General features: G+C 42.2%; 1 protein-coding gene across 1 annotated transcript in view; it reads right to left on the reverse strand.

The window, feature by feature from the left end:
- WWC1 (WW and C2 domain containing 1) overlaps positions 1-23,898 on the reverse strand; it is a 67,090-nt gene that overhangs the window by 11,295 nt on the left and 31,897 nt on the right. The window contains exons 3-12 of the mRNA XM_027643412.1: positions 19,202-19,405; positions 17,448-17,524; positions 16,444-16,523; positions 15,408-15,537; positions 14,756-14,902; positions 13,673-13,746; positions 8,871-9,113; positions 7,352-7,441; positions 4,517-5,055; positions 376-484 (exon numbers count right to left, since the gene is read on the reverse strand). Coding sequence (XP_027499213.1) covers positions 376-484; positions 4,517-5,055; positions 7,352-7,441; positions 8,871-9,113; positions 13,673-13,746; positions 14,756-14,902; positions 15,408-15,537; positions 16,444-16,523; positions 17,448-17,524; positions 19,202-19,405 — 1,693 coding nt within the window. The remainder of the gene's footprint in view (positions 1-375; positions 485-4,516; positions 5,056-7,351; positions 7,442-8,870; positions 9,114-13,672; positions 13,747-14,755; positions 14,903-15,407; positions 15,538-16,443; positions 16,524-17,447; positions 17,525-19,201; positions 19,406-23,898) is intronic.

Raw genomic sequence — 23,898 nt, forward strand, 5'->3', positions numbered from 1 at the left:
CCCAAATCCCCTCCCACTGACTGAGGGCTGTCACTGACAGCAGAGTGGCTGACTGAGAGGAGGGGAACTTTACACCTGCCAGATGGCTCCGCTACCCCCGCCAAGGCAGCAGTCACAGCTTACCAGCACCTCCACAAACAGACCAGCTGTTCAAACAGCTCTCTGTGAGCTTGCTTTCTGCTATTATGGGAAGCACGGGCCATTCTGATAATAAAATTCAACCTGCTCATGGATTTTTCAGAAGTATTAAGAAATCCGAGATTCAGAACTTCAGACGCCGAATTACAAAATAGGTCACAACCAGCAGTATTCCAGCTGACTCTGTGTGCAAAGCTAAGTCATTGGCTTCATCCTAGAGAGAGATCTGATGTCTACCTTTGTACAGATGCCTCGTACACCCCGCTATCTCCAGCAACAGATTCATCAGACACTGCCGCTGACACACACGCCACCTTCAGTGCTGTCCCTCCAGCTGTATTTATACCTATCAGAAAAGCACAGAGGAAAACCAAAAGCAGGTGTTAATGAAAATGAACTCTCTGGATAAGCAGCAGCTTTTTTTCTTCTCCTCCCCTTGAATTGCATTTTTTCCCCCCACCCAAGTGTTGTTAAGCAACAGGCACATTTCTGAAGACAAGAGAGGGTACGGGTGGGGTGGGCTGAGCTCGGAAGTGACCATGGAGTGAGTGCACTGGCAACATGCTCAACTGCCCTGGAGAACAGAAAGCCTCAGGAAAACATGAGGAACAGCCTGGGTGGTGGAGGTGAGAACAGGGCTTCATCACATGTCAGTGAACCATGGGTCCTGCAGCAGAGTACCCATGGGCTGAGGTGACACAGAGGTTGTGCTGAGTGTGTTCCAGTGAACTTATTTATAAGTTCCAATGAACTTATAAATACGAACCAATAAAACAAGTCACCCTTAAGCAGACAGCAGACCTTCTGGTTCAGCCACCCAGAGAGCAGCAGCTGGGCAAAAGCTGCTGACCAAGCTCTAGCCTAGTATGGATTATGGGGAGAGGCATATTCTGCCTGAAGAGCTTATGTCAAGTTTAGCTTCAAGGAGGGGGAACAGCAAAAATCCACCACCTGACTACCCCTAAACCCAAAAGGTTAGTGTACACAGGACAGAAGGCAGGTCCACAAAGACCAGGTTAATTAGCTGAACATGGAGAGAAAGAGATATTCTAAGATTTAAAAGAGCAGCCACGTGCAGGAATGCAGGGAAAAGGAGATGGGTAAGAGACACCAAGGAAGGTGAAGCAAGGAGTTTTGCACAGAGGTGTTATCTCATGTAAATTTCTTGTGTTACAAAACTGCCCTGGAAACTTCTGTAAATGCTGCACCTTTTCTTGAACGTTTCTGCAGAGAAGTTCTGGCCAAGAGTCTGCAGAACTCCATCTGCCAGCGTGGGTAAGGAATGCGGGGCCATACCCAGCTCCCAGATGTCCCTCACTGTCAGGGCTGTGGGAGACCTGCTCCCAGAGTGAGGAGGTGCCACGTGTGTCACCCTGGGAGCAGCTGTGACCCCACAGCAGCAGTGCAATGCACTCCTCTCCAAGGGGCTTTTGTTTTTCAGCAGTGATTCCTCTTTCCTGTAGACTTAGGAAAGCACTTGCCCCCAAACCAATATATGGTTTCTATCACAAATTTTCTTTATTAAAAAACATGTTTGAGTTCTGATTGGCTTTTTGGGTTTTGAATTTGGGTTTTGAGGGTGTTTTTTTGTGTTGGTGGGGTTTTGGTTTTTTTTCACAGTCTTGCAAAGCCATTTAAAGAATTAAAACCAGCTTTGAATAAACTGGTGGAAAAAGTGTGCAAGCCCAACATAGGGTTATGGAAAACCATAAGGACTTGTTCTACAGCCAACAGTAGAGGGTGCTACAGGTAACACCAATCCATTGAGACACCTGTGCCATTTGGGCCCTTTTATCCATGGATTTTCTGACACTGCCATCAAATGGAATTTTTCATCTTGCTATTCCCATAGAACTATCACAGAAATAAAATGTCCAGACCTTTCCCCCATAGGGCAATCCACATAAACAGAAGTTAGCATCTGTAACACAGTAATTAAAACAAGTGGATCCATTTGATACTGACATTCCCAGTTTAATCCATCCTCCCTCCTGCCCTGTGCAAGGGCCTGGTCCCTGCTGTGCTCTGGATCACAGGCTGTGCTGGAGGTGCATGGGCAGGGGCAAAACTGTGGTGCTTCTTTCCTCAATGCTGCTTTGCACCTCCTAGTCCATGGTTTTAATATGAAAATAACTTCTAGATCAGGCTGTTTGAGTTCTACACACCACTCCCAGAAATGCTGCTCTGGGAACCCCTTTGCATGAGGTTTCCTTAGTGGGGAAGGCATCACAGGCTGGCCTCCACGCACCTAACCTCTTTTTCTCTTTCAGTTACCACTGCCATCTAGTCCTTTCAAACCAAAAAGCCTCATTTTTTACCACTTCTCCTGAGCACCTCGAGGCCAAGGGAGGTGAATTTAGAGGGTGCATAGACCTCAGCAATGAAGTCAGTCTCTACACTGGAGTGTTAAAGTGTAAACCTGAATTAAGAGGAATAGTTCCATGAAAAGGATTCATCATACAGCCATCCTTTTCCTTCCTGTTTTTGCAAAGGACTTGGAAGCTCAGCCCCGTGAGTCTTAAGCTCTTTCATGCAGTTAATTAATACAAAATTTGGATTTTCAGTTTTTAGCCTTAGGTCTCTGAAGAGGTATCACACTAATAAGAAAGTTTATGGAAGAGTTCAGAACTGACTCAACTCTCTTCCATATTTCCAAGCAGGCAGATAACACTACCTGTGGTTTTCCACCTTTTTTTTCCCCACTCATATCATGAATTAAAAGTTTGCTCTTCTCTTCCTGCCATTTTTCCTTCCATGGGCTCTCCTGGAGACCCCATGACAAGGCTTTGAAGAGTCATGTCATGCACTTTCCTCACATCCACACCATTTAATCAGAGAATTCAGGACTCTGCCAGATCCCAGGTTTTCCTAAATTGCACAGTTATTCTTCAGGTGAGAAAGCAAACCTTATTTCAGTCCCAAAGGCAGCAGAGGTTCTGTTCTAACAAAAAGACAAAGCAAATCCCTCAGATATATACTGCTGAGCTCTGCTTACAGAACACGTGAGCGTGCTTTGCCCAGGACTGACCACCCCAGATCCAGCCACTGCCTTTCCAGTGTTACACTGAACCACCACCCCCCTCCAAAATGCCTGAGGAGTAAAACCTCATCTCGTTATTGCCCTGAAACAAACTACTTATGGTGATTATTTTGTCTGCTGACTGGCTAACAGCAGTAATCACTTAATCTGCTTAACACCTGAGCTTTCACTTTAACAGCCTTGGCAAATCTTGAAGAGCTAAAAAGGTTAAAACTAATCAGTGCCCAGTTCTAATAAGAATAATTAGTGTTTCCTACTCAAATGCATAATACCTCTTGCTTTTAGGAAAATGGTAGCTCAAAGGGGAAGATTTGCACTCGTGTTTTTTATTGTGTTTTAAATAATGTCAACCTCCTTAATGCAGAAGGCAGTGATAACATGGTACTATAGTTCCCTTTATTCACACAGGCTGTTCTATAATCCTATGAAAACAGAAACAAACTGCACTGCTGGTTCATAGGACTAGAGCTTGCAAGTTTATATTGTCTTTAAAGCTCTTTCTCGCTGCAGTTACAAATCCAGTCCTTTCACTCACTGGATTTTACCCAACTACAGCCAAATGGGCTTCAGACAGGCCCCAGCATTGTGCCCTGACTGTGGCTCCTGCTTTCCATCCACCATCCTAAAAAAGGATGAGCCCTCCCCACCCACCATCAAGCCATATGCATATATGAGAACATCCACTATCTCTAAATGTCTTATTTTATCACACTCACAATCTACACACGTTTTTGTTGCTAAGAGACCACCCGCCTCAAAACATCAGAATTCAAGCACAGCCTTGACATGTCTGCTCAGCTGAAATTAATAAATTCATTGCCACTGATTTACTGGAAACCAGGGCAAGATCTTATGCATTCCAAGATAGAAGGGAAGGATTATTATTATAATTTCTTAACTATTAAGCTAAATGGCTTTCCCAGCCCTCCTCAAGAGCTTGGTCAAAAAGTTTGCATCAATATGGCATTATGTGTCTCCCAGACCCAAAACACTAGATGACATTCTGAATAGTTTAGTGCCAAATTAAACCAAGAATCCCACCACAGCCATTTATATTTGCACATCAAATCCCTGTGAGTTGTGTACACGTGTGTGTAAGCACAATAAAAACACACCTAAATACAGTCTTTTGAAAGACTCATCAGATCAGCAGCATTTTTTGTGTACAAATTAAAATACCAACCCTTCCTCCCAAACAAGACAGAACTCACAGCTGAAAATACTTTTCAACATAAAGATATCAAGATGACAGAGAGCTTCTGAAACACTTGCTTCTCAGGGCTTTATGAACTACATTAAAAATAAATGCATGCAGTGCATGCAGATCTTTTACCATACCTTGACCTAGGTGTTTATCTCCTCCTCTAGGCTCTTCCAGTCTACAGTTGCCACTCCCAGTGTTTAGGGTAAGTTCTGAGAGATTTGTACTTATCTCTGCATCATCAAAATCCATATGGCTTGAAAAGGCATCACCAGTTAGGAGTGGGTCTATCACCAGTGGAGAGCAAGGTGGAGATGGAGAAGAGAGAGATGACCTTGGAGACAGTGATGTCATGGATTTTGGAGTACCAGACAAGGATCTCAGAGCCTGAACACGACTCGTGGTATCTGCTTTTTGAGTTTTTGCTACTTCATTTTCATGAATAGTGGTGATACAGCCTGATGGTCTAAACCCAGTGGCTCCTTCCAAGAGCAAGTCAAGCTTGTTCTGATATTCTGAGTCCAACTGCTCCAACTGCTCCAGGTGCTCGTAGTAGAGATCAGTGAAACTGGCTGAGGTGGATGAATCTTGGCTGGAGGTGGCAAGAGATCCTCTGCTAGATGCAAGAGACCCAGGGCTGCTGCTCGAGGAGAGGGAAAGCATGCTGGTGGAGAGACTGGGGGAAACAAGTCAGAAAACCATTAGACTGTAATTTCTCCTGAAAACAGTGGAATGTCATCAAGCCCACAGGTTTTGCTTTGTTAGCTCAGGCCATGTGCATTAGTCCCCAGAGCAATCCAGAACCACAGTCTACGCAGCAGGAATATTGGGTCACTTCTCAATAAAAACAGTGTCATTCATACACATTTTTCTGCTCACCATATCAAACCCATAAGAGTCCTTGTTTAGCCAAAACAACTCTAATGAACAGTTTCAAATCAACTAAAATTAGTGATACCATCCTCCTCCCGCATCCGTCTGGAAAACATCTTTGGTTCCTGTTAATCTCCAAAGCACAAAAACCAGCCAGGCCCATGCAAGAAGATGAAGTTATTGCAATGAACTGTCTGACCATTTGGAAATTTTTTCTTCCATTTGCCTCAGTTTTGGATCTGCAGCCAAAAGACAATATCACAGCTGCCTGGAACTGGCCCTCAGAGATCACAGCAGCCAGCAGCTCCCAGAAAACTGGCAGGATTTACCTACGTGAAAGACTGCTACATGGAATACAGGGCCAAAAGAGCAAGGGAAAGAGTTGGGGTTGGGCTGTGAAATTGGTTCACAGACGTTATTCATCCCTAGAGTTTGCTCTAGGTTCAGAACATAACTGACAGCAAAATTAATTTTAAGCAGGTGCTGAACAGAAGTCTGTTCAGATGAGAAAGCCCAGACACCACAGCACAGTTTTCTGCTCAGAAGACCCAACAAATACTCCAGTAGTGACTACAACATGTACCATCTCTAGAAATTCCATTTAAACCAACACTCCTGCTCTGGATATTAAAGACCCTGCTCATTACTGTCCCTCACTTCAGATAGAGATTAGCTACTGAAAAATCACTGCATATGTATAAGTGGCTTAAGTTGCCCCACTGAAAAGCAGTGAGATGTTAATAAGCCTAATAAATCCTTATTTATTATTTATGGGGTAAAAGCTGGAAGCTACATTTGTTTAATTATGTCCATGACCTTATGAGAGAAAAGGCAAATATGCTGTATTTTGTATAATTTTGGCACAAGATGTCTTCTGCATTTGTATGACAGATGTGGACTGCATCACATTTGGTCAAAAAAGCTTCTGAGTGAAACAAAATTGAAACATGAGAGATGGTTTTGCATATTGGCAATATATATAGATCTGTCAAGGTCTAATAAATTTACAGCTTTTCAGTGTATTTCATTATGAAAAGGGAGGGGGTTTTAATTAATCTTTTCCCTATCAAAAAACTGTGCTCGACTTCCTTTTGTGCATAGCTTTAAATGCCAGACATTTTGCATTATGGGGTTAATAACAAACACTTATTCTTCTGAAGGAGCATGCCAAGAACACTGGGCACATGGTTAGGAAGAAATTAGTTTCACATGCTTCTTGGTCACCTCAAAAGATCCCTAATCAGCTAGGTGAAATGAAAATAGGATGCATTTCCACTGCATAGAAGCCTCACAGATTGCTACTCTCCATGGTGGCTTATTTACATGTCAGTCTTGCACTATGATTTCTTTCCAGTCTTTTCGGTGTCATCTTCACAAAATCAAACAGAATCCAAGTGGAGGAGAAGCTACAAACAGAGCAAATTCAGTACACACTGATAGGAAAAACCTCAAAAAACCCATCACACTTTCTTGAAAATAAGAACAATGAAAACACAGTTTTAGCAAAATGATGATTTGACCTTACTGCCTGCAATTTGTCTGGAAACAGTAATCCTGTGCTTTTCCAAAAATACAGCCTGAACTACCAGGCCACATTCTGACTGCAGAAACCTTATGGATCACAACAGATTCAGGGATCTCTCAATACATTGTCTGCACTGCAAGCAACAGCACATTTGGAAATAATTTAGAGAAATACAGTCATGACATTCATACATGTAGTTGCATTACTAAGATCCACTTCACTTGCTCTGTGTGTGTTAAGCTGTCTTTAACATACTTCATTAATATAATACTTCAGGAATTCAAACTGTAGTGAAAAAATCTCAGCTATCCTTGGTCACCTAAATGTTACATGTCTGAAGCAGAAGGGACTGTGCAAACTCCTGCTGTCGGGCAGAGGCAGTTATTCAGGTTATTCAGTCCAGTGAAAAGCATCCATCTAAACTGATGCATGATCCTCGAGGCTTCTCTTTCCACTGCCTACACAGGGCTCTTAGGTCACTACTATGGTCTTTCAGCCCTCTCAGCTGGGAGATGAAATTGTTAGCAGAAAAAGGCAGTTAAAGCACCTACAGCTTCTGGAAAAGGTCACCTACCTTTTCAGTTGGGTGTGCAACATTGCAAGTAATCGTGTTGTTTCTTCCAGCTCCCGGACAAGCTGATTTCTTTTGCTACTCAACTTCAATCTAAGAGAAGACAGAAGAAAAAGATGGGCTAAAGCAGCATTTACTATTTAAAATGCAGATTAAAGATGAAATCCACTTTTTTTTTTTTCCTGTGAAATCCTACAGAAGTTAATAAGAATACACAGTGTAACAGAGGACAGAATTTGGTCAAGAGGTGTAAATGTTTACCAACTTCAAAAAAACATTCACAACAGGGGAAAATAACTACAGCTAGTACCATAAAAGTTAATGTTTCTAGGATCAGGCCTTAAAAGAGTCAGGCAAATTTTACTCACTATACATTATTGCATTCCTACAGTTACTGTGCTGATAAATGTATAAATGCCTTCATTTCCTTTCACTAAGGTCTGTGGATGACTAAGGGTTAGATGATTTAGTTATTAACCATCTCATTACAGCTCTACAAGAATTATTGACTTCAGCAACATCTCAGCTTTATTTCACACCTGAACTGGTTTGAGACAAAGCACTCGGGTGCTCACACCCCAACTTAACAGGTCTCTGGACACAAAATCCTTCCCCAGAAATATGCTATTTCTTTGGCACACTAAAATGTCACCATATTCCTAAAAATCCCAAATGAAAGGGTTCATCTTAAGACCAAAAAGATTTGTCAAACCATTGATATTTCAGGCTGGTAAAAGTCTTGCAGCTGAGATGTCTATATTTTTCCAGCATGATAAAACCAGACTGTAAAAAACTGGTGTCATCTGGACACTGACCATGTAGAAGAGATGAAAATACAGAGCCACAGAGTGAATGCAGTGTGCCTATTCCATACATATTCAAGAGACTGCAGGTACCAGAAACATTGTTGTAGCCACCCACGTTAATACATCCAGGTTGTAAAACACCTGTAGGCAATGCCTAATGCAGTATTCATCCTCACTGTACATCCCCATGAGATCTCCCCCTGCAACACAAGCAAAATTAGGGAGGATAGCTGGCATTTTTTTCAGCTAGTTTAGATTCACAGGATACTCCATGCAAGTCCCACAGCCCTGTCAAATACCAGATCCTACAGGACTCACATATGAGGATGCTGAGAACAAACAACAAATTTTAAAAATTTAAAATTCCATCTGCTGACATTTACCAAGCCTCAGACTGCACAGCAAGCGTAGAAGCTGCTGTGAGGTGCTGGCTGCATACAGAAACATTTCATTGCACTAGCACCACACTGGGTTATTTTGAGCATTTCTCACATTCCCATAAAGGATCCATCGTAGGAACAACAACCTTTCGCCCGTTGAGGGAGTAAGACTTGCAGGTGGGTTGTCTGGGAGATGATTTCAGAAGCCTTCTAAGAGGAGTGTCCTGGGAATCCGAGGGCACACTGCTCTGAGCAGTCAGCCAGGGGATGTTGCTGCTTGCCCCCGGGTACCTCTCACCCAACAAGGCACACTCTGTCCTGTGCCCACTAACCTACCTCTCAGTCAGAGCTTTGCTCTGAGTGTCTCTGGCAGCCTGAAGATCTTCTTCCAGGCGCCTCCTCTCCATCTCCAGTCTCTCCACCTCCCCTCGAGTCCATTGTCTGGGGTTAATAAACCGCAGTTCTTTCAAGAGCTCCTCCTTCTCATTAATCAGTATCAGACGGTCCCGCTCGGAGTCCAGCACGCCAGGCCAGGCCTCACTGTCAAGCTTAGCCAGTTGGATTTTCAGGTTTGCTATTCTGGAGGAAAAAAACACAACCAAGCAGTTATTCCCAGAGTGGCTGATCTCCTGCTCCAGACACACAAAGGTGCACCACAACCAACCACATCTTCCACTGCCCCGAGGAAGAATCTCAGCTCAGGGACAACCACCCTCGTGTCCCCATTACCAAAACGCTGTCAAAGTCACAACACCCCTGGCATGTGGACATGAAGAATGGGGTTTTAACTCAGGTTTGTTCCCAGCACAAAACTAAGCCTCTAGCTAATCTGTAGTGTCCACCAGGCAGGGAATAATATAATGGAAATTCTGGATCTCAGAAAAAGCTATCAGATACATTCTAGGTGCTCCAACGACCTCACAGTAGTTCATGTGGAGAGTATCATGTGGCAAATATCTGATCTTTAATCAGCTTTATGGAAAAGAACTGTATACTCCCCATATACGATTCAGATAAAGATCAGTGGTTACTCAAAAGTTCAGGAATTCTTTTTTGTCTTTACGATGAGGAAGTTAATCATGTCTCCATGCTGCTACTGGAAGCATTCACCTGTTGACTCAACAATAAACATTTTGGACACATTAAAGAGCTACACTACTTCAGGGGCACCCTGCAGATGTGAGGAGTCAGAGAGGGAATAAAACACTACCTAAATCCAGAGCTTCCTGCTTGCACCCAATTTTAAGTCTATTTTCACTAGAGGTATCATTCCAGATTTCAGTTTAAAGTCTGAATCACCAGTCCTTCAGCACCACACCACATGAGCTCAGGCAAGAAGATGATGACTAAAAGCAAGAGCAAGACAGATCTAGAATTTAGCAAGAGCTTTGTCTGACAGCACAGCTTGTGGCAGGTAAGGAAGCTGCCTCCTTTGCACTCACTGACCTACAACTCTTCATGACCTGACAGGGTGATCATGGCAGTTTGGTGAGAAATCATAGTTCAGATAAAGCTGAATAAGAATTACCAGGGACTTGCATTTCTGGAACTTGCACAGTCAAAAATATCAAGTGGAAAGCAGGGAATGGGAAGGGCAGAATGGGTTGGGGCGCAAAAATTAGAAAAGCCTAGAAGGCAAACAAGAAGAAAAAGTATTTCGCAATGTAAGGCAAGATACTTGCAAAAATAATTCACCTGACTGAAGACTAGAGAGTTAAGGCATATGTGCCCCTTCATGTGATTAACTCAGGTTGATCTCTGACTTGGGTTTAATAAATACATAAGAAATGGAATGAAATGTGTATGTAAAATGAACGTCCAATATTCATCTCCCTTTGAAAAGGACTTTGTTGATCTAGTGACAGAATTACTGGACCTAAATTGAGCACAATAAACAGCTGCAGCCACTAATCTGGGTTCACCTCTTTCTAGAATTTGGTTTTCACTACAGAAGTGCAGGACGGTGCCGCTTCCCCCAGCAAACCAGCACACGTGCAGGCACAGAGCAAGTGCAGTGCCAACCAGCAAAATCAAAGTGTGTGGGGTAAGCAATAAGATGCAGATCTGGGCAGCAGCAGCTACATGGCTCCTGAATGGCCTTGAAGAATAAAGCTTTGTCTTCCAAGTTCCAGAGGCCAAGAGGAACTCGAGCCCCGAGAGAGCCTGTGAAGGATTAGGCTCACACACACCGACCTGCCTCCACTGTCACAGGAGACACACTAGAGATCACCTTTCTGAAGAGAAGCCTCACTTTCTGTAAACCCATTTCCCACAGCAGGTTGCTTACTCTAATTAAAGTTCCATAATTGATAGATATTCAGCTCAACTATTTTTAGGTCTTCTTAAGAGCTGTTTTGTTTTTGAGTGCCTGATTAAGTGCAATACTGTGCTCCAACAAAGAATTAACAGTGGCATTAATTCGTAATCCAAGAATTCCTCTGTGCATTTTGAAGGGATATGAGTCTAAGAGGATTGGCTGGCATTAATCTGATCTCTTTTGGCATACATTTGCATGGATATGGCTTTTCCACGGGAATTTGTTCTCTATGCATTTCCGAGTCTAACAGCTTTGTTAAACTAACCTCAGGTTTTACCTTTGGTAAATGATCATTCTTTTTGCCCTTCTCAGTTAAAAGGAGATTTATGTATTCTATTTTTTCCAATAAAGCAGCACCATTACAAAAGGAAGACCTTGCGGGCACTTGGCTGAACACACCAGAATTGACTGCCTGAGTCTGAACTGCATCACTGCTGAGCCAGGTTGGGTTTGCTATGCTGGGCTCAGGTCACATCACCTTTCTGAATGGCCACCAGCTTGCAAGACTGAAGAAATACTGACCAGGAAGGTCAAGTTTTATTTCACTGTTTTCTTTTTACCTAGAAAAGCCAGTTAGATGATTTATTCACTGTCATATCAAGTCTGTTTTTTTTTTTTCTTTACTAGGAAAAGTTAGTACTGTCTATTATTATGCAACACAGGCACAACACATAAAATTTTTAGTCTCTTTGGAGAGTGTTCAGAACACATGCATCTTCACTGAACGGACATTAAGATGTGTATCTACAACCAGTAATTAACAAACCTATCTGACATCAGCCTCTGTTTCTCTCTCTGTCCTTTTCTGGCAGGTTTTACATTATCTGCTTTAGGGCTTTCCTGCTTTAGTGGTGGGTAAGGGAACAAGCAGAATTGTGTCCTGACAGTTCTGGTGTAGTGAAGGTCAGCAAATTATTCACCTACATCTGTGCCTTTAGTCTGGTCCACCAACAATAGTGTAAACACAGTCTGCCACAGTCAAAAACATCAGCCCTTACAAATCTAGTAGTTCTAAACTAATTAATATGGGATCATATTGATTGCAAGCCTTCAGTTTTACCTTTCCAGAAAATGCAGAGCTAATAAGGCACATGTATTTCCACCATTTGGTTCCTTCATAGTACATGTGTGGGCAAAGCATTTACTCTTCTTTGAGTTTTTGAAACATTTTAATGCTGCTGTGGGGACAGGAAGCACTTCTAACATCACAAGGAAGAATTTTCACAGGTACAGAAGGTTCCTTGTGAGTCACTATATCCATAGTATTGTTCCAGCTTTAAAGTAGTCAAGGTATTTGTTTCTGCAGCTCCTACTAAACATTGTGCCAAACCCATAGTGCTCTGATAGCTGGAGAACTTTGCATTTTACCATCAATTATTCATATCCTTTCAGATCCATCTTTCCTCATAATAATGTTTTTTAAGCTCTGAGAAAAATCTATAGATAATCTAAAACAGACGTGGGGAATAGGTAACAAATATTCTCTAATTGCAAGATGTGTGTGTATGCCCTTCATCATTATTTCAAATGAACTACTGCACTGCCTTTATATAAAGTTCTGACTCTTTTTAAAGAGCATATTGACTATGTTCTCAGATTTGCCACTATTCCCTTGCCCCTCCTTGGAAAAGATACAGGCTAAAGTAAGAGCATTCCTCTTACCACTGAAGAGGTAAGGTCAGTGTGAATTAAATTGCAGTTTCCAGCAAAGCTTAAAAGTAAAAAGCACTTTTAACACAGGAAAAATTAACCACTGCATCTGAAGGAATAATATTTTTTATGTTGTTTTAAAAAGTCACTGCATGATTTCAATGTCAAGGTAGTTTGGCAAATCTTGGACTGGTAAAACAAACAGTTCTGATGAAAATGCTCCACGTAAGAAAAAAAAGTGTAAGTTTGTGTCAGAAGCAGCTGAGCACACACAGTCTTTGACAACTGCCACAGACACAGATCAGATTTTATGCCACTGAGAAACATGGCCTACTGGCTGTGCCAATATACCAAAATGAGAACATTATGAGTAATCTCAGCCTTAAAGCTCTTATTTCTAATTAGAGCCTGGAAAAAAATCCTTCTATTTGCATATATCCCAGTACAGAGTGTACCAAGCATCTGAACTTTGTTATTCTGGAATTGCAAAGTCCCCAGAGCAGTTAAAAGTGAAGAAGTCACCACCACCAATGGTTACATCACTGTAAGGACTAGGCCAGCCAAAGTCTAAATAATAATGCTTGGTGGTTTTTCATTTAACTACACAGTTGTGTTAGCTATTATCTATCAAAAAAGTAAATCCTGGAAACCTTTTGCTTGTTAAGTAGATAGAATTTTTTTTTTAATCTATTCTCCATTCATCTCAGATCAGAGGGCAAGGGTGAAAACTTATGTTCTTACAGATAAGCTCTGGAATTGCAGCCATTGACCATATTTTGATATGTTAGGTGTTAACACAATATACCTTTCTCTTTATCAGCCTTCAAGCCATGCAAACATTCATTTCATTTTGAATAAGGTAAGGAGATGCCTTGCAGTACAGTCTCCTTATTAGGAATGGGGAAGCATTGGCAATAGGTAGCAAAACCACTTCTGTGCCCATAGGTGTGGCCAGACTGAATTCTTCATGTATTAGTCATGTCTTAGTAATTTCTAGGATGGTTATTTATTTCTTGAAAGATAACGCTGGCCCGAAAAGCCTATTGTCTCACTGGCTCAAAAATTACCATATTTATTTAGCAGTACTGCTGGGTTTCAATCTGGTGGCACCTCTTCTAGTGAAATATCCTCAGAATAAGCTGTGTGACAGCCAAAAGGTCCAAAGAATTACCTTCTCTTTGCTTCTTCATACTGCAGGCGTAATCTCACTTTCTCAGCCAACTGGTTATTGCTGCTGGTAATAAACTGAGACACAAAATATAACATCAGCAACTTAGTAACCACTCCTCTTTTGTTTTTTTCTGTTGAAACCGATGAGACTACAAGTGACACTTTCTCTTCTCAAACTCATTTCCTAGTTAAACCAATCACAGAATAGGAACACACTGCCTTTGATTACATTTTTTCATTATTTCTTCAAATACTTGAAACCCCACAAGATTAAGAGGCTCTTTTTGGCCTAGTTTATCAGAAAAAACGCAAATCTACCACATCTATCTATTACAAATACCTTTGTAATCTTTTTTTCTAAAATGCTGTTTGCACCCTTGGTTTGGGATGACATCTTGCTTTGGCTGTAAAGTCTTAAAGACAAGGTACACCCCATCATGCCCAAACCTGCAGGTCTTTAGCAACATGTGTGGCCCTGACTGAAAGTGGCTGCAAATGGGTAAGTAAAGGTTCACAGGAGAGGCTCTGTGCTGTCCTGTGAGAAATAAGATGCACCCACAGCACTGACCAAGGCTGGCACCACCTGACACTTATGATTTTGTTGCACTTGTGGACTGAAGATTTATGAGCTCTACACGTCTGATGGCATGAAAATATCTGCACATACGCCACTGTTCTCACTTGTAACACCATAAAACCCAAACACACTCCTAAGGGAAGAGTCCTCATTAGAGCTTGGCCCACATGCAGCTGTAGTTTCTTGTCTCGTAGCATATCGTTGCTATAAAGAGCTGTGGGAATATTTGTATCACAAGAAGGTACACCTACAGGCAAGGAAAAGCTTCCTTCCCTTTTATTCCCACCTGGGTTGTTCTCATAGAGACAGTGTGGGGAAACATGAGGTTGCCCTTAGAGATCCATTAACATTGCACACAAAAAATGAAGGTCACGCTGAAGTTTAAACCAGGAGAAGGCATGACTTCACAGAAACTTGTCCATGCCTGGAAACTCACACTAAGGCAGCACTACACATAGTTCAGGGGGAATGTCTCCACATGCACAGGGTTTCTCAAGCATTACTCACATTTCCTGAAACATCTGTCTGGGAGCTGACATCCAGGTACTGCCGGGGTAGCAAAGGGCTGGAGCTTTCCACAGACACGCTGCTGGCCCACAGGTCTGACTGGGATCCTCTGTCATTCACAAAGCTGTCTTTCAACCTGGCCAGGCTCTAAAACCACAAAAAGTCATGAGGTGAGCTCACCCCTACTCAAAACACCTCAGCAGCTGCATAACTTTAGCCTAACCACATGATTAAGATCTGGCCATGTTTGCTGAGCCCACTCAGACCCCACAAACAGGAGCTCAGGCACGGCTGGACTGCATCTCCCACAGCCTGGAGCAGCCCACATCACCATCCTGCCTGGACAGACAGGCTCTCAGCTGGACACGGCAGACCAAGAAGGCCACAGGGTTCATTCTTAACCAGTAAACCCTGAGATGAACACTAATCTCTACGAAAGTGCTTATTACTGTTAGTTGTTTTATTTTATACTTCTTATTTCCAGGATCTGAAGAACCAAAAGGCTGCAGTCCAACCACAACATAGAACTAGTTTATGTTAATAAAAATCTCAATTACATATCTGAAAGGCAAAACACTTAAATTACTTCTCAGAAATTCAATCTTCTACCAATGGTGACACAAAATAATATAAAGTCATCTTGTTTCAATACCTGAATGAGGTCTTGTTTTTCCTTCTCCCCTGATGTGATGGCCTTCTTGAGAGCTTTCATTTCACTTAAAATGGCTTGTGCCTCATCAAGTTTGTAGCCACCTTGAGTATCAGACATTTTCATGTCAATTCTGCATAGAAATTAAAAAAAACCCAGTAAGCTAACACTTTATAACATCCAGTTAATTGAATCATCCTAGATGCATGCATCTTGACAGGAATTTTTAAGATATACTCCAAAGTATAACAAGGACAAGAGAAGGAACAAAGAACCCCATTCATCACTGCCTAAGTTACTCCACTCAGCAGTACCTTAAGCTTCAGAATTCTAATTTTAGACATATCATCATCTCTTTGACTCCCTAAGGAGGACAAAGGTGCACACAAACCCCCAAAAGGGTTTGTTTGGGCAGACTGCTGCCAGCTGCCTTGTTCCTAAGCTGGAGAGGATCAGCTTAGCCATCTATGAGAATTACCTTATTTTCAGTCATGATTTCAAAAACCAGGCACAGACTCACATGCACAGATGTATTTGCTTTCACAACCTAATTACAAACCACCTCATCCTTCCCTTTTCCCAAAGGAATTCTACCCCAGTTGACATTTATAATAAATACCTCTTTAAGAGATGCCAGATGTCTAGTCATACAAAGGTAAGTACCTGAAACTTTTCCTCCCCTCACACTCCCCCTCAGGTTTTTCCTCAGTGCTCTAGATCCATGGCTCTTATAATCAAGACAATGGGCTGTACTGGGTCATCTGTGTTGAGCCATACTGGGTAAAACTGAATACCAGATCCTGGTTCAAAATCTTCTTGCCATGAAGTCAGTTCTGACGTGGTCAATCACATACAGGCATTGATTTGAGACAACTACCCCTGTGGCTGTGTACTGCTTTCAGCTGCATATGCCTAAAGATATCAGCGGCAACATATTTCAGCTTACGTTATTTAGGCAGCTATTTATAAATGTAGTGGGGGATGTATTGCAAGCCAGAAATGTTCTGCACTGAAAATAAGATCTTGAGAACACACTTACTTCTTCAGTGTTTGAAATCCATGCTCTTTGTACTGGAGCTCTTGCTTCATGTGAGCTACTTCTCTCTTGAGTTTATTAACCTGCAGCAAGGTGTCACATTTTTAGAATGATATCTTATATGGGTACTTAGGTACAGCACTACCCATTCAATTCAGAATTTATTCAGTGGAGACAGTACTCTAAACAAATTTTCCAGATAATCAGTTCATCTCAACAGCAGCAAGCAGCCCTAAATGCATCCTCATCAGGACTTTATCACTGGCTAGGGTTTTATCCAGCACATGCTATTGTACCAGGGAATTAGGGCTCAAGGGAAGTTCCAACCTCATAAGCAGAAAAGTTAAGAAAAGTTCAAGAGAGACAACAATGAAACACATGTCACTTTTACTCAGAAATGTTTAAAACCTTCCGAGTCATCAAAAAAACTGTTAAGCACCAAAACAGGAGCTACACTCCACAAAAGCCACCCTCCAAGATACCAAACTAAGAGGCCCCACTGCACGAGTAACACAGCAGGATGATAACACATATTGTAAATCCACTGACCCTACAGCTTGCTGTTTTATATTCCTCCACAGAGGCCACACTGACCTACTTTACTTTAGTCCTTTCTTCTTCCCAAACCGGGCTCTGCATGAGAGCGCACACAGCCACTGCTGACAGCCCGCACTGAGCCCAGGACAAAACAGCTGCCAGTCTCTGGAGAGAACTCACAGCTCTCCACTGCTGGGGCACAACCAGGAGCCAGCACACAGCCCACAGTGTGTCTGTGCAGCAGGATGTCCTGCCAGCTGCCAAGGAAGTCTAAAGTCTAAGGGGAAAAAAAAGTGTTTCAAAATCCCAAGATTGCAACGTTTGAAAATTCTGATAAATCGCCTCCTAGATTAAAAATAGCGACATTAGCTCTTCCAACTGCTTTGGCATCCCCTTTTAGTGTTTGCCATGAGGTCTGGAAATATCTGAAGGTTACTCATGGCAAGCAAAGATCCCTTTGTACTACTCACCCTGGATTTTGTAGTAGCAATCTCCGCTTTGAGGATCTCCGGGTCATACTTGGAACTTGACGATGAGCCAGAGAGCACTAGAACAAATACAGCACCCAGTTTAGCAGCTTTACCTCCCTCCCCAGCACAAAGTAAGACTCCCATCACTCCTGCACACCCAGATCCCTACACATTGCTTGTGTAAGCCTTTTGCCCAATTTCCAGATCTCACCCCTCTCACAGGCAGGGAAAGGCAACGGTGCAGTCAAGAATTCCACAAGTGTATACTAAAGAGGCCAGAGCATGTCCTGCATCTCCAGAGTCTGGATTTGTTCCAGGTTAACACACTTAACTCAAACTCCCAAACACATTCACTCCATTCAATAGTGTGGCTTCCTGCATTTCCAAAGGCATTTAACAGAACTGAAGGGACAGGCATTGCATGAAGGTTTACTTTATTTTTTTCAGACTTTCTCATTGAGCAAAACAGTTCACTGAATGTTTAGGAAAAAAAGCAAAGAACGAGACGAAACTGAAAAATGCAACGCAAGCCTTCTCACAGCCTTGAGGACAAAACCAACCACACAACGTGTCATACTGGATTAAATTAATGTCCCATTAAGAGCAGAACTCTCTTCTCAGCAGTGGTTAAACCCCTTCTGCCTCAGAAGGTACAGAATCTCCCCAATGTACAGTGTTGTTAGAGGTAGCTGTAGGCAAGGGAGATATTTTGATCCTTGCAGCCATCAGTTTATGCCCTATAAAACATGGGAAAGCATTTCTAGTTCTTTCAGTTTGGCTGTATTTCTCAAGACAAATCACATCATACCAGTGTAACTCACGTTCTTAGTCTACTGCTCTGCTACACCAGCACTCAAGTAGAGTCCTCTTAAGTAAAGACTAAAAATTGTACTTCGGAGATGATGGAAGGGACCCTTGTCAAACAAGAATGCTTCAGCTGACAGAAAACCACTTAAAATCTTTTAATATCAGGCACAGGATTAACCAGTGGAATTGTCCATCATAAGACACAACTCACAAGAGTGAAGCAGGGAGACAGAGGTGCACTGATGGGGCCAGCAAGAACACAGAAAGTTTGCAATTATGAGGATTATAAAAAAATTTCTGGAATACTTGTAGGAAATAAATCCTCCTCTGGACATTTTCCAGCTCCTAACTAGTAAGTGAGGAGGAAATATATGGCATTCTATAGTCATTTCTGCACCAACTCTTGAAGCAACAGGTATTGATGCTTCCTGTGCAATAAGGAATATGGAGCACAAAACAGTGTTCCTCACACACATAAGAGGCAATACACCACTGTTGGCTTTTACATGGCATAAAATACAGGCCCTCAGCTACACAAAACAGCCACTCAGCTGGGATGTTAAACTACAAAATGTCTGGGAATGTTATCCAAAACGGCCTTTCTTGCCTTGTTTCTGTATCTTAAACAAGGGAACCAAGAAAAATACCACATAACTTCACATTTTCACACAGAGCCAACCACCACACTTTTTCACAGTTTTTGAAGCCCACGCTGAAAAGCTGCACGCTGACACCAGTGTCTGAGCTGGCCACAAGAGTGTCCCACAGCAACCAGCCTTTACCAACCAGGTGTTGGGCAGTGACTGCTTTTGAGACAAACCAAGCAAACGTGGAGAGTGACGTGGCAAAACATCCCAGTTATCAGAGGAGCAGCCTCATGCACGTTTACTGTCCTAGCGGGTTCATGACAGAGGAAGTCACTGGTTAAGAGTTCACTAAGTACTCACAGCTGGTCTGAGAGCCAAGTTTGTGCTCCCAAACATCATGAAGCTGCCGATATTCCTGCTGGGCCAGTTCAAGCCTCTGCTGCTTCACTTGACAGATCTCCTTCTGTGCAGCAATCGCCTCCTGGGCCAGGACCAGGTAGTCTTTGAGCATGTGCTCCTGCTCCCGCCGCCATTGCACCCGGGGGTCTTCTATCTGGGTGGTTTCTTGGACAGAAAACAGGAGAAAGCCAGATCAACAGAATGCAGGTTTGTTCTGCTGCCTGGAGAAGCTCCACTGTCTGTGACAATATTTTAAAAATAGCCCCTTGCCCGTAATAAAGAATGTGGAATAAGGATATTTTCCTTTTTTCTTAGGAGGTGACCATCAATCCACAATGAATTCCAATGAGTTTTGCTGAATCACTGTGTAGAACAATTCATTACAAAATTGTCATACAACTCTCCAACTCCTCTGCTGGTTCTGGCTCTCAAAAACATCCACCCAAGAACATGCTTGCACAGCTCTAAGATACTGACATTGACTGTTAGACTTATCTTTATTGCAATTGCTTTATAACATTACTAATAAAATACCTCTACTGTTTCACTGATTAAAAAAACCCTTCAGAAAATATCATTGCCACATGACTGCATTATACTGCATCTGACAACATGAAAGCATTTACAACTCTGCCCGTCCTCTTTGGCTGCCAAGTGGCTTTTATTAAAGAGGAGAAAGAAAACCCTCTCACTCCGATTCCACAGGTAAGTAAAAACAAAGACTCATCAAATCACAGGATGTATTTGTGAAACCTTCTTAAATGACATCATACAAACAGCATCTCAGAAGGGGAGCAAACAATTCCTTCCGCAAAAGCAGGGACAGCAGTAAATCACTGAAGAATACAGGAGGTGGAATTTAAGGTGACAAAGGCAATGCAACCATGAGCAGTTACACCACTTCCATCTCTGTTACCCCAGTACAACCAACACATTGCTTTCCAGGTTTCTAATCATGAAAAAGGCATAAGGTCACAGACACACAGCTGGTCCTAATACTAATGAAGCAAATTTATTGTCAGTGTTTGTCTCTGTTTTGTGAGGAAGTGTCCAAAACATTTTTCATTTCTATTTCAAGGCTATTACATGTTCTTGTTTGGAACAGGTTCCAGTATTCAGTTGACCAAGTGCTCTGAACTGTCTAAACTAACATGCTTGAATAAGGATGCCTAGTTACCACATAATGAATAATTAATAAAAAGGACCTGCTTGAAACTACCAGTAGGAATCTAATCTGCATATCTTAAGAGCCTCTTTAAATATTTAGTAAAAGCTGCCAGGGTGGAAGGTATGAGCAGCTCTTGAGTGAGTCAGGCGTAATAGTAACACTGGAATGCACAGGATGTAGAGAAGAGAACAGTTGGGCAATAATCCCAGGAGCAGAACTAGAAATAAAGGATTTTACCCAAGGGATGGACACACAACCATTTTCACAAGCTGTCCGTGATCATGCTGAGGAGAAAATTAACAGGCTACTCCAGCAATAACTTGTTTTAACACTATCTCAAGACTCAGAAGAACACATGGCACTTCAAATTACCCAGCAAAACTTGGAGAAGCTGCAAAAAGTGATTAAAAAAACCCAGGATAGCTCGTAGAAGCATTTCAACAAAAAGTCCTATACAGGTCCTGCAAGCAGAAGCAACATTTCAGCTGATGTAACATTAAAGCCAAGCCTGGGCCTGAAAAACTGCCCCAAAATAACCTGAGGAAAAAGCTGCTTGTGCCAGCCCTAGGTGCTGGTGCCCTCATGGACAGCACTACAGCCTCTCATAGAGGGAGCAAAAGAAAAGTCAGGAGGACACAGCACCTATAAGGCTCTGAAATCCCCAGGATCCTGTCTCTGTTCTTGCACCCAAATCCCATTTTCATACAACCATGACCCATACCCAGATGGAGTAACTCCCTTTACTTTACAGTTGAATCAGAAGGGGAAAGTCTGCTCTGAGTTGCCCAGAGAGCTGACCCCCACATTCCCAGACATCCAGATTCCCTGCACTAGATTCCATGAATAAGCACCAGGAACTGTGACTCAGGACTCTTTAATTTCAAGCATAATAAGTATCTTGGCAAAATACCCACAACTCTTGAAGTCTAATTCAGGACACTGGGTCATAAGTCTACATAGACATAAGGTCTTCAAGCCTGGCTATTTCCAGTTTTTCCTTAGACTAGCAGCCCATTCTTCCCATAATCCCAAGAAGGGTGGTGGAAGCTGCTGCAGGGAAATCCCTCCACTATAAGCAACCAGGAACAAGACTATAAACACATACAATCCTGAACACCTCTGTTAGGTGGGGAAGCTCTGCCACTGCCCCAAGCCCATACAGTGTCTGACACAGGGAATCCTTAGGGGTCAGTTCAGAGAGAGGGTGGAAAACACATTTAGGTATTGAAATGCTTTGTTTCCATATTTTCTTCTAAATATTCACCTCCACCTTTACAGTAATCACAGCACTAACTGTATTCCCTTGATTGCAGCTTTGAGCTTTGGTTTTCAAACATTCAATACCAATAAATGAAAATGCTGGCCCAGGGCTCTTGGTGGGCCCCACCTACTGAGAAATGCAAAATACATTCAAAAGTGAAATGAAAGGGCTATAGAAATGAAGGCTATCACATCATGTGTTGTCTTGTGAATTTTTAATTTAATGTTGAGCTTGTCATAAATAAATCTGGTTGTTTCATGTTGGAGGAATGTAGCCTTACCCTGCTTGCATCAGCATCATTTCTTTGTGCAAATCAAATTCCAAAGAAGTTTTCCCAGAGAGACACACTCAGGGCTATGCATTAATACTGTATTAGGAATACTCTGGGTACTCAATTCAATTTAATTGTATTTATTTTCCCTCAGAGGGGTGGTTAGAATTGTTCTCCATCTCACTTCTTTTAATGGCTCATGGCTTTAGATTTAATTTACGTCTGTCCTTGGGCTTGTTTCTGATAATTAGTCTCAAGCACTTAAGCAGCAAGAACCAATATGGCTCCATCCTCTTCACACCCTCTGATGACAGTTCCTTTCTGCCAGGGAATCTGCAAGAGACCTTGGAGAGGAAGAAGGTTTTGGACACCCTCCAGAGGATACTTCAACATAAACCACAAGGATGAGCTGCTGGATTAGGTTAAGGTAAGTGGATATGTTTCGCTTTATCATGATTTGGATGAGAGCTGGCATAAGAAACAGGCTCAGGAGTTGGCTTCTCTTCTTTTTAACCTTCTAGTTGAAATTCTCACTCAAGTCTTGTAGCCTCTGACATCCCACAGAAGCGTAACTTTTTAAAAGTATGCGTTGTTTTATTAAGCAGGTGTCAGCACAGTTTGAAGGCTTCTCTGCATGCCTCTGAATCCTGTGGTGCTTTTGAGTAACAGCTCTCCCAGACCTGCAACCAGACCTGTGCATGGTCACCCTGGGGCCAACCCTTTCCTTCTCCACTACCCTTTCCTGTAAAAAGTAAAACCTAACGTCCCATGCCACACAGAAAAATACTTAGGATAAAGCCATTTAAAGATATGTAAATCCTGTGATTTTAGGGTGACATAAGCTCTAAATAACAATATTTGTGTAACCTTCACATCCAGAAACTTTCGATCTTTGTATTGCAGAGGTCGATCAGTGCTTTTTGGGAATAGGCTTTTTTCAGTCTGCATTTTTAATACCCAAGAGAAGCTGCTAAAGCCTGGATGAATTTTTGGCATTTCTGAAAAAGGGTATGTAGATGAAGATACTCAAGGGAAGAAGAAAAAAAAAAATCAAGAAAAAAAACCCCACATCAGGCTTCCATATTTTTATTTTTAAAAAGATGGTGTTACTTGATGAGAAAAAATATCCTGAAGTTCTCAGTTGAAGTCCTAGAAGTAGACTTAAAAAAATCCCACAACTTCAAGGCACTGCTGTCTTAATTTTAAAAGTTTTTCTCTTTGTATGAGTCACAAGCTCTCCCAAAAGAGCCTGGGCATGGTTCTGCTGTCAAATTCTGGACTGCAATTGGAGCTGCTCTGTAAAGAGAATCAAAGTCACCAATTTATTTTGTTTATTACTTTTTCAGGGGATTTGTTCTAGCACAACCCAATACACTTATCCTAACAATACCTGCAATGATATATCAATTGCTGTATTTTCTCATAATTCAAATGAGCTTATAAAGTTAACTCTTTTGGCCTATCAAGCATTCTAACAAAGAGTGTAGTTTGAGGACACAGAATAAAAACACCACAAGCCTGAACTTGCACACATCTCAGGAGTTTCCTCTCTAGCAAAGGCAGTGCAAGCTCCTGCAGCACAGGGAGCTCGTGCTGTCATTCAGTTGATCCCTGCCAGGGGAATCAACACAAGACCTTTGCACTGTTTCTGATGGTCTCGCCACAGGGACAAATTCCAGGCTAAGAACAAATTCCAGATCACTGCTGCTTAGTTGGGCTCCTCAGCAGAACCAAATCTTACAGAGGTGTGTCCATATTATCAGCTCAAATGTGACTGCCAATTTGAAGACTGCAAGCCAAAATGTCTCAGATTCCCGTTTAGAGAGGGAAGTGCCTTGTACAATGGAGGACAGGATCTGATTTCACGAGCTGCAGATCTCAGATCTACTCTAAAACATGCTGTTAGCAACTCTGTGGTTTAGTGTTCAGTATATTTTAACACAGGCACAAAACAATCA

Source organism: Corapipo altera, unplaced genomic scaffold (genome assembly GCF_003945725.1).
Source record: "Corapipo altera isolate COAL_440 unplaced genomic scaffold, ASM394572v1 75, whole genome shotgun sequence".
Lineage (NCBI taxonomy): Eukaryota > Metazoa > Chordata > Aves > Passeriformes > Pipridae > Corapipo > Corapipo altera.